Source organism: Diplotaxodon limnothrissa, linkage group LG10 (assembly GCF_057381915.1).
Source record: "Diplotaxodon limnothrissa isolate DT_005_m linkage group LG10, D_limnothrissa_male_GT1.1, whole genome shotgun sequence".
NCBI lineage: Eukaryota > Metazoa > Chordata > Actinopteri > Cichliformes > Cichlidae > Diplotaxodon > Diplotaxodon limnothrissa.
The window spans coordinates 1380039-1396207 of NC_140605.1; the positions used below are offsets into that span (position 1 = coordinate 1380039).

The window sequence follows — 16169 nt, forward strand, 5'->3', positions numbered from 1 at the left end:
GACCTGATCGCGATCACTGCCCCACAGAGCGTTTCTGCCGGCCCTGTCGTGTGTGCAGACCTGCTTGTTGCACCTCCTGGACATGAACTGGGAGGCGCACGATCTTCCTTTCTTCCTGAGCATCAATCTTCCTGACCTCCTCCTCAGCATGTCTCAGGAGAACATCAGCGTCCATGACACTGCCATCAGGTAATCTCAGTGCTCGTCTAAATGTACGAAAAGCTGCTGAAGAAGGCAAAAGACACCTCAGTTTTCACAAACTGCTTTATTCATAAAGTTTCTTCTGTGGTTTAACTTCATCTGCAGTCAGTGGACAGAGGAGGATGAGATTGCAGACTACAAGAAGAACCAGGAGTGGATGGATGAGTGTATGGACGGGATGTTTGAGAAGTGGTATGACAAAATTGATGAAGAGGAATCGATGGAGGACAGGAGGAAGGTACACTGCAGTCCATGAACGTAGGACTGTTTGATATAACCATATATATCAGATGACGATATAAAAACGTTCTTTCATTTTACGCTATCGTTTGTTTCGTGGTGTCACAAAAACTGTTTACGGCAATATTTTTACATGGTTCTGATGTCACTGTAGTGGCTGTGTTAATTTATTAGTTCTCTTTCTCTTATATGTAATATACCCACACTGCTGACGCACAAGCGCCTGTTTTTATGCGTTGTCATTAGCAACAGCGACGGTAACAGCATCGCGTGTCCGCTTGTTTATGTTCCACATAAACCTTTCACAATAAAGCTCAAGATCCTGTTGAGACTTTTCAAAATAAACTGAATCACGTGAAAGATGCAGATTATTTAAGGATGAGAAGTAAAAACGAGCCGCCAGGTGCTAAAAAATAAAGCTTAGACTCAAACGTTAGAACAGGCTTTTCCCCGCAGCACGCCGTGTAATAAATACTCACAAAGGAAACGGCGCCGTTACAGCTTATGTCTAAAAATGTATCGTTTCATGCATCGTTAAAACACTCGACTCCAGCTACACGACACCCAGCAGGAAACACTTCACGTCGAGCTGCCCGAGATTCACAGAATTTACAGAAAATGTTAAATTTGTGATTTATATCGTTATCGGACGATAGATGTTTTATATCGGGATATGAGATTCTGGTCGTATCGCACAGCCCTACATGAACGTTTCAATGTTCACAGCCAGACTCGCCTCAAAGCTGGCTGCGTTTTCTCTTCTCCACATTCTTCCCTTTGCATTTACAAAAACCTGCAGATTCGTGCTGCAGCTTACACACATGTGCACGCATGCTCCGTCATTTTAAAAACTCTAATCAGGCACGTGCTCCGTCCACAGATGCACATGTTCATTGCCCGCTATTGTGACCTGCTCAACGTCGTGATCTCTTGCGATGGCTGTGAGAGGATGGCACCTTGGCACCGCTACCGATGTCTGCAGTGCATGGACATGGACCTCTGCAAGACCTGCTTCCTTAGTAAGTGCATGACACCGATGATCAGAGGACCTTCCCGTAGTCGTAGTTATACTCACTCTGGATGCGTGTATATGTAAACCAGGTGGTGCCAAGCCTGAAGGCCACGAGGATGACCATGAGATGGTAAACATGGAATATGCCTGCGATCATTGCCAGGGGCTTATTGTAGGCAGCAGGATCAACTGCAACGTGTGTGAAGACTTTGACCTGTGCTTCGGTTGTTACCACGCAAAGAAGTATCCTGACAGGTGACGCGCGTCAACTCACATTTAATGTTGAGGTTGGCCTCTTTAGTTCTCCTTTTATTAAATGGTTATCGTCCCATCGCCAGCCACCTGCCCACCCATCGGATCACTGTGTACCCCATGGTGACCATACGGATCAGCGATCGCCACCGTCTCATCCAGCCCTACATCCACAACTACTCCTGGCTGCTGTTTGCTGCTTTGGCCCTGTACACGTCAGAGCTGAGCAGCGAGAAGCAAACGGATGGAGACACCTTGGACAGCGACACTCTGAACGTGGCCAAAGCCCTGCAGACCCACTGCTCCCAGCTCATCACTGACTGCTTGCTCAAAGGACAGACTGGCAAAGGTAAGTTCACAGCAGTGTAGCACTTGCATAATTTTACGTTGCACAGACTGGTTATTAACATGTAATACTCTCTGTTTCTCCTGTGCTCTGCATAGGTTTCCGTTCCTCTGCTTTGCTTGCTCTGCTGTCCACCAACGATTCTGCTTCTGACAGCGAGCTGTGTCCAGTCTCTCCCGAGTCCTCTCAAGAGCTCAGCACAGCCACGGACACCTCCTCGCTCCCTGGTAGCACAGCAGCAATCTGCTCTCCTTCATCTCCTAAGCACAAGGTGGGGAATGCAACTCATGTTCAAAGATAATGTGACGTCCTCATGTTTGGGTCTCGCCGATTTACAGAAAAGATGCAGAAACGCGTAAAAGTCAGCCTGTCCTCTGTCAAACAGGACAAACCGTCAGATGAGAAAAAGGCAGAGGAGGGGAGCTGTCCTCCTCCTGCTCAGCCAGAGTTGTCGCTCCCTCCGAGCAGTGGGCCGGGGGACAAAAAGAAGCTGGTCACTCAAGACACCCTAGACTCCGCCCGGCTCAGCCAGACCCCGTCAGTGTCCAGCGAAGACGCCCTCTCTCCTGTGGTCCGACGTGAGTGCTTTCACCCAGACGCTCGGCCTGGTTCAACTCAATGTATTCATTTATTTATTTACTCTTCTTTGCTCCAAATTGTGGACCAGGAGCAGTCAACTCGCCAACATCTGATGTTGTCAAGGAAACTGACGATAGGCTGCCCCCAGTTCCCCTTCAGGGGCACGTGTTCTCCGAGTGCTCAAGAGAGAGGATCCTGGGACTGCTGGCAGCCATGCTACCTCCAGCCAAACCAGTAAGAGACCAAAATCATTTTGTGGGGTTAAAACATTAAGATAGGAGATACAGCTCTCATGTCTGTGCAATAAATATGGAGTTACAGCTACAAGGCTAATCTGCTGTCAGCCGTTTAGCTTGGCTGAGGTCAGGGGCTGGCCCAGATGACACTGTGGGCCATACAGCAGACTCTCAGGGAAACTCCAGTCAGTACGAAGAAGCTGAATTACACATTTAAACAATGAGAAGTGGACAAACGGCGAGCCTTGATGGACGGCACCTTGTTGTCCAACTGTTGGACAGTATAAATGATTTTGTACATGTTTCTAAAGGTTCGTCACTCCTATGACTGCGCTGACATATTCTCCTCTTATCCTCACGTGTGCTGTCTTCCTGTCAGGGCTGTTCCCTGTGTCTGCCCAGTCTGAGCTCCATGCTGCCACAGCTTTTTAAGGCAGTCATTTCCAATGCTGGCTCTCTGAATGAGACCTACCACCTCACCTTAGGCCTCCTGGGTCAGCTGCTGCTCCGGATCCCTCCGATGGAGGCTGACGCTGCTGTGACAGAGGCTCTGGCTGACAAGTATGAGTTGCTGATACAAGGAGAGATGTCCTGTTCAGACATCCAGGGCTGGAAGACCATACAGCTGCTTTTCAGCCTGGGCGCCGTCTGTTTAGACAGGTAAATATCATTATGTTATTATCCACCTGTTGCAGACGAGCCAGGACGATGTCTCTGCTGATCACAAATACAGGACAAAGTTGCCTCTGTGTGAAAGATTTTAAATTAACAGTCATGTGATTGAAGTGCAGATCAGCCTTTATTCACGAGCCTTAACAAAATACTGCGTGAACTGTTTTTTTATACGTTGGGCCCTTTTTCAGAGGCTCGATAGTAGTTGGGCAAAGTGACATCACTTCAAAGAGAAGGACTGTTTTTAATCCTTTTCTTGAATGCGTGGACATCAGCGCTCTGACAGACCTGCAGCTGCCCTCACATACTTTTCGTTTGTCCGTCTTTCTGCCTTCAGGTTCCTCTTCAGTAACTGAAAAGCTTTTGGGTTCAGTTTAAGCGTCTGACAAAAGCGCCAGTCTTTGCCATGAGACGCTCTCGGCTTTGAGTCATTGAGTGTTGAGCGATCGGCGTTGCAGCATTTGGCTGAATCTGAGCAGAGTATTGGTCAACAAATTCATCCTGCTGCTTTCTGTCAGCTGCTACATTTTGCTCTTGAGCAGGGTCGGCATGATGAGTGCCGTCTAAAATGTCCTCATGTGCATGAACAATAAATGTAGTAACGCTCTATAGCAACAGTTACTATAATGAACAACTTCATCGAACTGTATTTGTTCACAGATGTTGGCAAAGTGCATTTAATGGTCTCTGTATATTTATGGTCCCCTCAACAATGATGCGAAAAACTGGGCCAATACGACACGTTTGTTAATGCAGGGACACACGTGTTAATGCGGTCCTGGTCTCCCACTCAGAGTCTCCGAGCGTCCACATTCAGACCTGAGGACACTCTTAGTGTGACGGGAGATCAGCTCACACAGATCTGTGAGCCGAATACTGTCAATAAGCCCCGTGCAGTGTTTTAAGACAGTTAAACGTGTCAGGTAGTGACGTGCAGCAGGTGAACGTGCAGCTCCATGAACACGCACAGCTGTGGATTCAGCTGCGCTCGTAGTTCTGCGAACTTTGACCCCGCAGAGTCGAGCTTTCAGTTCAGTCGGCTGCATTTCGATGTCCTCTGTGTCTGAGAGACGAATCCAGCTGCTTATTAAAGCTTTCTGGTTTGATCAGGAAAGAAAACATTGGTCCGAACACCTCAGTCCTGAAAGCGTCTCGAGTCTTCGGATGTATCCGTGTATTTCCGTGGTGCTGACGCTGGCGTTTGCTGTTAGCTCACATACCGTCGTTGAGAAGTGCACAGCTGTGTCTGTGCAGTGCGGCCCGGCCGTAGATATTTATTTCTTCATGCACTTTCTCTGGTTAATGCGTGTCGAGCCACATCTGGGCGTGCCAGCTGTGGCTCGAGTGCCCAGGGTTGATGATGCTCTTTGTCCAATTACTTTTGAGCCTCTGAAAATGTCTGAACAATAAAACATGTATAAAACTGTTTGTACATCCTACAATCCCCTGAACGTCGATCGCAGATCGATCGATTTGAAATCCCCTGCGGGGCTTTATAGAGGGAAACTACAAAATTATGGGCCTAACGGCAGAGGTGGCGCCAGCTGCTCATAGAAACCAGTTTGTTTGTTTTTCCCTGTTGTTGTTTTTTGTGGATGTGTAAACAGCTGTTTGGATGTTTGGTTGCAGTCGCATTGGCTTGGACTGGGCATGCACGGTGGCAGACATTTTGCACAGTCTCAATGCTTGCCCCGAGTGGTGCACAATCATCGCCGCCTTCACTGACCATTGCATTCAGCAGCTGCCGCAGACTCTGAAGCGCACCAACCTCTTCACACTGCTGGTGCTCGTGGGCTTCGCCGAGGTGGGTAGAAGACAGTTGATGCTGTGGAGTCTGAAACCTTACTGAGACTCTGTGAAGCCTATTGTGACGTGTGTGTGTGCGTGTGTGTGTGTGCGCGCGTGTGCGTGTGTGTGTGTGTGTGTGTGCGTGCGTGCGTGCGTGTGCGTGTGTGTGCGTGCGTGCGTGCGTGTGTGTGTGTGTGCACGCCAGGTGCTGTGTGTGGGCACCCAGACGGTGTTTATCGACAACGCCAATGAAAAGCACAACATGATCTTGCTGAAACACTTCACAGAAAAGAACCATGCTGCGGTGGTGGACGTTAGAACACGCAAGAGGAAAACAGGTTAGCACAGTAGCTTCTGGACCGCGTATGATGAGGAGTCATCTTTGGATTAACCTTCTGTGTGTTCGCTTTCGTAGTGAAGGACTACCAACTCATCCAGTCTCAGGATTCTTGCACGGTCAGTCTACCGGGGCAGCCAGAGGGCCAAGGCTGCCCAAAGACGCTGCTCAGTTGCTACCTGGGCAATTTCACCTCCATTATTAGCCACCTGTTGCAGACAAGCCAGGACAACGGCTCTTCTGATGCCGTGGAGGCTTCCTGGGTCCTGTCTTTGGCTCTTAAAGGCCTCTATAACATACTCAAGGTACTCCAACCATATCCGCCCTCCACGTTGGACAGCTTCTTATCAACAAGCTATCCCCGACCTGTTTAACATGATCAGTATCCCACCTCTGATCAGACAAACTTGGCACGATTCCTTTTCATGTCCTGTTGTGTTTTTTGTTAAGAAGCACGGAGTGGAGCACGCACATGAAGCCATCCAGGAGTCAGGCCTGACCCAGCTGCTGGTGAGGAAGTGCAGTAAGGGGACCGGCTTCAGCAAGCTGTGGCTGCTGCGCGACCTGGAGATCCTCTCCATCATGCTGTACTCCTCAAAGAGGGAGATCCATTCCATGGCCCAGGACCCGGAGCGAGAGCAACGAGAGCAGGACAAGGAGCACGACTCGGACCACTCCAGCTGCTGTGCTGACGACACTGATGTCAATAAGCCCGACCCGCTGGAGGGTCTGGATGAGGAGACAAAGATTTGCTTCCAAGTGAGTTGTGCTGCAAACACGCGCAGCCAAACCTGGGGTGAAAGAAAACGCTCAAGACTTTTTTCCTTCCAAATGCAGATCACCCACGATGCCTTAAACGCCCCTTTGCCCATTCTGCGAGCTATGTATGAGCTGCAGATGAAGAGGACCGACTCGTTCTTCCTGGAGGTCCAGAAGAGGTGAGGATGAAGATTTACTTTGTGATTCATGGATTCACTCAAATCTAAAACTTGCTGTGATGTTGTGCTTTTCAGATTTGATGGAGAAGAGATAAAAACGGACGAGACGATCCGTACGCTGGCCCAGAAGTGGCAATCTAGCCGGCGGCCTCGGTCTGAGGAGCGGAACACCAAGGCTGTGGACACGGACATGATTGTGGTGTCTTGCATGGTGGGTTGTTCCAAAAATGCTCTAAAACAGCCAGTTTCTCAGTCAGTGTTACAAGTCGTTGTTTTAAATGATAATGTTCTTGATTGGCCTGGCAGTCTAAACCGAGTCACTGTGAAAAGGCCACAGAGGAGATCAACGTCGTAGCCCAGAAGCTCATCACCAACTCGGAGAGCGACCTCCAGCTCAGCTATGCCAAACAGAGACGCACCAAAAGCTCCGCTCTGCTGCACAAAGAGCTGGATGTGCGCAGCAACCGAGCCGTTCGTCAGTACCTGGTGAAGGTCAACCAGGCCATCGCCACGCTGTACGCTCGCCACGTGCTGGCGTCGTTGCTGGCCGACTGGCCCGCAGACGCGCCGATGAGCGAGGAGGCCCTGGAGCTGAGCGGGGCCTCGCACATGGCTTACATCTTGGACATGCTGATGCAGCTGGAGGAGCGGCCGTCGTGGGAGAAGGTGAGACGGGAGGCAGAAGTGAACAAAAGTAGTGTGCGAGTACACGATGGGCTGAAGCCGCTTTGTTTGCTTTTACAATCAGATTCTTCAGAGGGTGCTGAAGGGCTGCAGCCACAGCATGCTCTGCAGTCTCTCTCTCACTGCTTGCCAGTTCATGGAGGAGCCTGGCATGGCAGTGCAGGTCAGAGAGTCCAAACACCCGTACGATAACAACACCAACTTTGAGGTGAGTCGGTTGTTGTTGCTTCAAACGTGTGCTTTACTGAACATCTGAACTCCACAAAGACCTGCGCTGTGTTGGGATTCATGTCGTGTGTTCTGCCCTCAGGACAAGGTGCACATCCCTGGCGCCATCTACCTGTCCGTAAAATTCGATTCCCGCTGCTACACAGAGGAAGGCTGCGACGAGCTCATCATGTCCAGCAGCAGCGATTTTGTCCAAGATGTTCACAACTTCAGTGGGTCTCCGCAGAAGTGGTCCGATTTTGAAATCCCCGGTGAGGACCGTCCGTGTGTGTTTGCGTTTGAGATCGTGTGACTGTTCACTTCATATTTGCATCTCTGGCTTTCTCAGGTGATACCCTGTACTACAGATTCATGTCAGACATGAGCAACACAGAGTGGGGCTACAAGTTCACCGTAACGGGGGGACACAGGGGCCGTTTTCAGACAGGTGCCGTCCTCCTTCTGTTTGGGTTCAGATTCGCTTTGCAGCCTTTTTGTTGAACGTCACATTAACATCGGCTTCATCAACTCTTCTCTGCTCGCTCATCAGGTTTTGAGATACTGAAGCAAATGCTAGCTGATGACCAAGTGCTCAGCCAACTGCCACTAGCCGACATCTGGGAGTGGCAAGTGGGCGTGGCCTGTCGACAGACTGGAAACCAGCGACTGAGAGCCATTCACCTGTTGCTGCGTCTGCTGCAGTGTCAGTCCCAGACGTAGGTCGAGCCTCCTTCTTTTTTTCTGTAAATGCGTCCGTGACTGTCACACTCCCACCTGGATGCAGCCGTGCCGTCTACCTCTCATCTTTAGCTCAGCATCATGTCCTGGTGCAGGAGTGCACCTCCACGCAGCATTTGCATAGAAGCCTTCATACATGCTCTTGTAATCATGATGGAAATTAGGTAAAGTATGCGTTTAGAAATTTCCATATGTGCAAACTGACCCAGCAACCATCAGGTCACGATGAGGGAATTCATAGAAGTTGGTGTGTAGACGGGCAGCAGCTCCATCTTTAAGAGTGAAATCATCCGTTTAGCGTCCTAGAAAATCTCTTTAAAGGATTTTCTGCGTTTGAGTTGGGAGCTATATCAGCGGTCCCCAACCACCGGGCCCTGGACTGGTACCAGTCTGAGTCATTTGGTACCAGGTCGTGATAGTTGAGGCTCGAGTGTGAAATTTATGGTTTTCAGGCTTTTTATCATTATTTTTTATCGTGGGTCGTTTCCTGTGTGTTATGAATAAATCTTCTTTTTTTGGTACTGGTTTTATTTTGTTGTATTTATCCGCGACACCTTAAAGGCCGGTCCGTGGTGCAAAAAAGGTGGGGGGGGGCTGAACGAGATGACCTCATGACGACAGACTTGTAAGATGATGAACAGACAAAGTTTGAGAGTTAAGGAGGTGATATTAGCATTTTGTGCCAGCTTTTCATCCTGCTGTTGATGTGTTGCTGCAGAGCCTGCACGCTGACGCTGCTGCGACCTCTGTGGCAGCTCTTCATGTCTATGGAGAACAGCCTGAGCCAGGATCCCACCAGCATCACGGTGCTGCTGCCTCTTCACAGAGCCCTCACTGAACTCTTCTTTATCGCAGAGGCCCGTGCAATCGTGAGTAATGCATCAACACACACGTCTGGTTTGCCATCCTCGTGGGGACATCCCATGGACATAACGCTTTCCCTAACCTCACCATCTATAATGAATGCCTGGCCCTGACCATGACACTAAAACCACCGTTTGAGTGTGAAAATGCCTTCAGCCCTGTGGGGACCTGGATTTGGGCCCACTAACATATGAAGCGCACACACACACACACACACACACACACACACACACACACAGCTGATCATCTAAAAATCCTTTTTCTTCATGTTTTTGTCACTTTTGAAATATGAAGCATTCCAACAGTAAAGATCTAATATGAAGGAGCATTTACTCAGAGCTCCTCTCTGCGTCTCTGTGAGCATGTTTACCGTGCACCTGTTCTACGCTCGGCTCGTGGCCAAAGCCATCTGTGGGACAGCGCCGTGCTGCACGGACGAGGAAGAGATGCTGCTCACTGTGATGCTTATGAATGCTCGCTCTCTTTCTCCGTCTCAGTTGTTTTGAATTATTAATGAAGAGAAGTCTCGAGATTATGAGCGCACCATCAGCCAGGAGTTTCCCATCTGTCGATGCAGGGGAAGCAGGCAGGGCCAGAAAAGCAGGACCTCTCCTGCAGCCTTCCCAGCGAGGCCCGAGGCTTCTCTCTGATAATAAAAGGACATCACTTAAATCATCTTACAGGACGGAGTCTCTGCTGCACCCGCTCGATGTTGTCACGTGTAAGAGAGGGACTGGCGAGCTGAGGTTCTGCAGTGTTTCTGAACAAGCACCAGGGGGCGGTAGTGGCGCTCAGTACATTTGCCTGGGATGCCCCTCATGAATACTGCAGTCAGCGTAACAACACATGATGGTGTGTAACGCGTTGTGTACAGCAGCACTGCAGACACACTTCGGTTATACAAACACGTATGATGCAGATTTCTTTCTTAGGAGTGAAGTGAAGCTGTGTGACGTCAGCAGTAGTTGTTGTTCACGCCGCGCCAAGTTCTCCAGTGAATGTGACGCAACTGTGATTTTCCTGATGGGTGTGAAATGGCTCCGTGGTTTTAACACCACACATGAACACGTCGTGTTGCAGCTGTCGAAGTAAGGGTGGGCTGAGATGTGCTTGGTCCGGGATTATTGGAAGTGTGGTTGTAAACTGGATTAGACTGGTGACAAATGGGCTACAAAGCGTTTAGATTACATCCAGCCAAAACTGGGAATGCTGGTGTCCACTGTGGCTGACATACTGGGGAAGCATCTGTGATCTTCCTCAGAAAGATGTGACTAAAGTTGGCTGTCAGAGCTGACTGCAGTGATGATGCACGGCCATACTGACCAGCGCCGTGGTGACAAAATGTTCGAGTCATACGAAGCTAACGAGCAGCATCGAGTCCTCTGTGGCTGCATTAGCTCTGAGCGCCTACGCAGCTTATTAGAGGGCTTCAGGGGCCATCGGGCTTCACGTTCGGGCTTCTCGTTCTCTGAATGCACGTAAAGTTCATGGTCAGCTCCTCTGAGAGTCAATTAAGTCGCTGCCTAAGAAGGGAAAGTTGTTTAGGAATCCAAGCTGTAAGTCGTGCACCACTGCCTGTACAAATCGTCCTGGGTTGCTCCTACAGCGTAAACACTTTGGATGAATGCTGGAGCAGAGCTCTGGACTGTGTTTCCAGTGCTGTAAAAGCTCAATTTGGCCAGTCTCAGTCCATTTAGCCTCTGTGTAGTCTTATCTGTGTTTTCCAAATCCCTGTGCTTATGTAAGCCCAAGGTACATCTCTCTCATAGGGCCAAGTGGAAGCTCTCGTTTAGTTTGTTTATAATTTTCAATGACTTTTCCAACATCCCACGCTTCAGTTAGATGCTGAGATGAAGAGAGGTCAGGGAACCAGGCCTCATTTATAACCGAGCGCCTCTTTTATGTAGCCTGCTGCTCTGTTTCAGGAAGTTCCTTCTTTATCTGGTTTTATTCATGCGTCTTGCATGCATGCATCAAACTAAATGCTGGAATGGTGCAAACGATGCATTACTAATTTACCTGCGTTGGACGTGTCTTCCAGGCTCAGGGCGTCCTCCAGGAGTACCTGTTAGCCATGACCACTGATGAGCAGCTCCTCAACCACACCGCCATGGTAAGGCTTCCTCTCTCTCTTTGTCTTTGCATATTAACATATTCCTAAATTCAAAGCATTGCACTCAGCGGACGGTTGCAGCTCAGAGAAGTTGCTCGTGCACCTTAAAGTGTTATGCAACTCTTTCTTAACCACGCAGTCCCACTGATTGAACGCTCTTGAGTTGCTGTGAGTCAGCTCGCCTGGAGTCTCTTTTGCTAGTGAATCACAGAGCTGTTGACACCTAGCAGATCCCTCTGCACCCCCTCCCCTTGTTTTGAATGTGTGTGGGCTGTGCTCGGGACTAATGTATTTGGTAATTACAGTCCATTAGCATGTGTGGCAGAGCGAGCCACAGTGTCCTCTGCACTCAGGACCACGCAGTATAGCAGAGGAGCCCACAGGCAGTTAGGAGGAGCAGAGGATGCAGCATGAAAAGCACACTGTGGGTGGTTCTGCTGAGTGGTTACCTAATACCTGTCAGGGTGAAAACAAACCCAAAGGTGACACAATAGTCCAAACTGTTACGATAACAATGGATATTTGGGGCAAATCAGCTGATGTCCCAAACGCTCTGAAGCCACCGAGGACGGCTTCGCTCGCCGTCGTGTCTTCACAGCTTAAAGTAATGCACAGGGCTGCCCATCACTTACTGATCACTTAGTTAAACAGTGTGTTTTTGATTTGATGAAATTGCCCACCAGACCCCGTGAGCACGGTGACAGCCGAATCGGCGAGCGCGATGAGACGGAGCGTTCCCTGGAGCTGAGCTGCAGGCTGGAGGAGGGAGGAGGAAGCAATTAAATGAAACATTGTTAAAAAATTATTGTAGAGCCGCAAGATGGAAAGAGCAGAATGGAGCTTCATCATTAATCCTCCAGTGCATATATCTGCTCTCCTCTGTGAGGAGATAAAAGACACAAGTGTTTGATTAAATTAAGGCTGCATCCGCTGTGGCTGCATGCTTTATATTAACCATTAATGAAACGAGCAGGTATAATGTGAAAAAGGGACTGAAGTGATGAATCCTCTCATCCGACGGCCACCCTCAGCTCACTGATTTGGCTGCTCACTAGTTAGCTGTCTGCTAACAGTTCACTGCATCCACCTGCTTGCATGGCACTAGCTGCACTTAGAGAACTGAAAATGTGCAATTTATAGCTTAAAAGGAACGATGGTGTGGTTCACACTGGGACAAATGGGTATAACTTGGTGTGGGACATGTTTTAATGCTATGCAATGTGTCAAATGAACTGTGAAGCAAACCAGCACAAGTCGGCCATACTGGGTGTAATGTGTCCTTTCCTTTGGTGCATGTCTGCAGCCTGGCTGCTGCACTTGAGGAGCTGCAATGTCAAAATAGAAAGCTGAACTGGGAGAAAACAAATGTAAATGGTCTAAATGGTTTCTAGGCAATACTAAATATTTCTGTACTGCAGAGCAGCTCTGAACATGTTTGTCATTGTCACACAGCCTAAACATGAAGCTGTCCAGTTTGAGACCAGGAGAAGACGCAGGTCCCCGGGAGCTGCAGACATCAAAAGTGCACCAACGTGAAAATCTTTCAGATCAAATATGTGAATCAATCTGCTGTTTGACACACTTACACTGAATGTTTCCTTGGAGCAGAAGCTGCATCAGCCTACAACAGTGCATGTTTCCTGATATTCTGACAGATCTTATGTGCAGAAATCAGAGTGATGCACGTGACCGACTGAATGTGACAGCGTTATTATTTATCGTGGAGGTGTTTGGGTTTTTGTCCCGCTGCCATTAGTGGACTCGACAAAGGAAAACTAGACCCCGCTCTGAGCAGGTGTCATGGTGGACCGATAACAGGACGCGGCTAATAAGGGACAAAGTTTCATAAAGCATAAGTTGCACCGTCTGTTAAACTGGCACAGCACAGACGTAGAGACGTTATGGCATCGTTAGTTTCAGAAAGTCATCCTTAATATTAACATCCGCACTGTTTGTTCCGCCTCATCGAGCCTGATTCTGTCGGAGGGTTCTTCCTCTTAATGGGAGGTTTTCCTCCCTGCTGTCGCCAAGCGCCTGTTCACAGGGGTCGTCTGCGTGTCGGGCCCTTTGCTGTAGTGTGATGCTGTATAGATGAACTGAGTATTTCTTTGTACCTGCAGCTGTTTCCTGACGTACTTTTGCTTTCTGTGTAGGCACTGAAGAACATCGCTGCCATCAGCCTGGCCATCAATTACCCCAATAAATCTACGAAGCTACTCAACATGTCCCCGTGAGAGGACCCGAGGGAAGGAGGAGGATAACTTGAAGGGGACACATCCTGACTCTGCTTGTTTAACAGGCACAGAGATCCAGAGGAGAACCTCGGTTTACCATCTACTGCTTTTCCTCTACCAGGACCCCCTCTTACTCTTCAGACGGTAGCTCGCAGTGCAGCACTGTGGACGTGGGTGTGGAGGGGACTCGAACAGCTTTCCACACTTACAATCCTTTTTGCCTTAGGGGACTCGGTTATATCAGCATGTGCATTCACTGAAACCGGAACAAATGTAGGGTGTAACTGTCATTATTTTTGACTTGAAGAATCTGTGCTAAATGACATCAAGTGTGCCAAATTTGCAGCCTTCCAGGGGAAGTGTTTTTCCTAGTTTTCCTGCCTTTCCCCTCCCTTCTGAACAGCGGCCGCTCTGGGTTGCGTAAGCACTTTTCAGACACGGGGCAGCTGACATTGCTGGCTTCATCAGTCACTCCCATAGGTGGTTTCTGCATTAATGTTCCTCACGCTTGCATTTTGACACACCCACGAGCCACGACAGCGACAGCGTTGCATAATAATTCCACATGTGCAAAAGACCCGTAGACCTGCTGTTAGTATTGCACACAGGGAAATGTAACCACACCTTAGTGCTGTCATTGTCACTGAGCAGGATGTCTCTTTCTCTCTGAGAGTGCTGCAGGGCGTGGCTGAGAGACTCCGCCCCTCACATGGAAGCAGTGAGACACAGTTGGGTCCCCCCCCCCCCCCCCCCCCTCCCTCTGTCGCCTGCTTTAAACGTACAGGAAGGTTTTACTAATGTTACAATTAAGCAAAAGAGGTCGTTCTGCACACGTTATTGTTGTTAAGGGCATCCTGTAAAAAGACAAAGTCCTGGTGTCGTGCAGGCACGCCCTTTAATGACACGCCACACGTTTAGACTCGACCTGCAACCTTCAGGTAAATATTACAGATCTAGGATGTTTTTGCCACTGAGACACGACGACAAGCCGTTCAGATACAGCCGCCAGTTGATCGTGGTGAAAACGGGTCACCTTGGCGACTTGTGTCTCCGTGGACACGAGGAGCATCCTAAAAATACTGTCCGGGACATTCGAGTCTCATTAGTCACCACAGAGAGAAAGTAATGACCTCCTTTTTTTTTTCTCATTGAACGGTGAAATCGACGTGTCACAATAAATATGCTAAACATGGATCTGACCTGTGTATAAAGGGAACAAAGGCTCACAGGACGGGGATGAGGACGGCAGCAGAGGGAAATCTGAGACCGTTTCACTATTTTATGAAAAACTATGATGTCAAATGTTGTTCTTGAGAAGCGCCCGATCCCTCGAAGGCCTCGACTTTCATCGCTGACCCTGTGACACGTTACTATGAAGTGAATCTGACTGCTGTTCAACATCAGGTCCTCACGTTCAGTCGCTTCCTAAACGTGTCGTCTAACCCTTCGTCTCATCGTGCGGCACGTGGCCACGTCACGCTTCAAATAAGCATGTCTGAGTCCCAATCATTATTGGATAAATGCAGTTTTGAGATGTAGGAAGGCGTGGTAGTTTTATACCAAAGAAACTGTCGTCGTGAACGTCTGTGAGAGATCCTGGTGGAGTTCGTTGTGTCTCTCACGCAGCTCCACCTGCGAGGCGCAGAGGAAACCTTGAGACGTCGCGTCGTCTTTTTTGTTTGTGTCTCTTTTATTTTTTCATCTTTTAATTCTGAAGTGGCCCCACACGGACTGCTGGTGGTTTTGTTCACACAAACATCAACCGCAGTTAGCAAAGGCCAAGATGTGCCCTCCGCTGGGCTTCTACAACGCCTCACCGATCTACTATGTGCCTATGGTTAAACTGAAGCAATCATAATTTAACTCGTGTTACCGGAGTTCTTATTAATTATATTTTAAAAGAGAAATATATTGTTTAATTTGAGGGGTTTTTGTAACTTTTTACTTTTAACGTTGCTTTTCTTTTCACGCTGATATTTGAGGCTGACTAATCTGAATGTACATATCTGTGAATATTAATTGCACAGGAGAAAAAAAGACTTTGATATCAACCCCTTACAAATAAACATTACCGGCACTAACACGGACACTCGGATTCTGGTTTTGTATGCATGGCACACCGAAGGTAAAACTAAAGTCCTGCTTGGGTTGAAATGTCATCCATTTCTAATAAAAGATAGAAATGACTTAAATTTGGCGCCTGCTGTCATCTTTCTGTAGGAGCAGCGTGTGCTGCGGTAAATAAAGTTTGATCGCTCGTTCAGCAGTGATTAGAGCCCGCACAGTGAGCCAGCGCCATCAAGAGTTTGCTTTCACCCTTTGACTTCTTAAAAACAAATGCATCTTATCCTCTGCACTATAAAACAAAAACCGCTCGCTTTGTTGTTTCTTTGAGCAGCCCCGTCGTACGACTTTGATTTATTCAGCGTCATCAGCTCATGGTCAGCCTGCTAGAGTCTCGGGGACAGCGCCGATGATCGCTGGGGCGATAATGACATTAAATGGAGGAAATATTCAATAAGGCTCCAGATGATTCAGTACCCCGCTGCGCCACAAAAGCCCCCACACTGGAGTGAGTCAGCTCTTCTGCTTCCCCTCCTCCGGTGCACCCCCCCTCCATGTCCTGCTTCCTTCTGATTGTTCATGCAGCTTCCCGCTGTGCTTATTCACCTGAGGTGGAGAAAAAGAAAAGGCTTGCACGAGCTGCAATCTATGGGGAAACCTCCCA

The 16169-nt window shown here is 48.7% G+C and overlaps 1 protein-coding gene across 1 annotated transcript in view; it reads left to right on the forward strand.

Moving 5' to 3' along the window:
• Positions 1 to 15570, forward strand: part of zzef1 (zinc finger, ZZ-type with EF hand domain 1) — a 32520-nt gene extending 16950 nt beyond the window's left edge. Inside the window, exons 32-54 of the mRNA XM_085364238.1 lie at positions 28 to 189; positions 307 to 439; positions 1322 to 1460; positions 1543 to 1708; positions 1792 to 2054; positions 2150 to 2322; positions 2437 to 2629; positions 2719 to 2864; positions 3246 to 3526; positions 5168 to 5342; positions 5532 to 5664; positions 5742 to 5968; positions 6114 to 6422; positions 6501 to 6601; positions 6677 to 6812; positions 6908 to 7267; positions 7350 to 7493; positions 7596 to 7764; positions 7842 to 7940; positions 8043 to 8208; positions 8949 to 9099; positions 11136 to 11207; positions 13361 to 15570. Coding sequence (XP_085220364.1) covers positions 28 to 189; positions 307 to 439; positions 1322 to 1460; positions 1543 to 1708; positions 1792 to 2054; positions 2150 to 2322; positions 2437 to 2629; positions 2719 to 2864; positions 3246 to 3526; positions 5168 to 5342; positions 5532 to 5664; positions 5742 to 5968; positions 6114 to 6422; positions 6501 to 6601; positions 6677 to 6812; positions 6908 to 7267; positions 7350 to 7493; positions 7596 to 7764; positions 7842 to 7940; positions 8043 to 8208; positions 8949 to 9099; positions 11136 to 11207; positions 13361 to 13441 — 3979 coding nt within the window. The 3' untranslated portion in view covers positions 13442 to 15570. The remainder of the gene's footprint in view (positions 1 to 27; positions 190 to 306; positions 440 to 1321; positions 1461 to 1542; positions 1709 to 1791; positions 2055 to 2149; positions 2323 to 2436; positions 2630 to 2718; positions 2865 to 3245; positions 3527 to 5167; positions 5343 to 5531; positions 5665 to 5741; positions 5969 to 6113; positions 6423 to 6500; positions 6602 to 6676; positions 6813 to 6907; positions 7268 to 7349; positions 7494 to 7595; positions 7765 to 7841; positions 7941 to 8042; positions 8209 to 8948; positions 9100 to 11135; positions 11208 to 13360) is intronic.
• Positions 15571 to 16169: the final 599 nt, after the last annotated feature.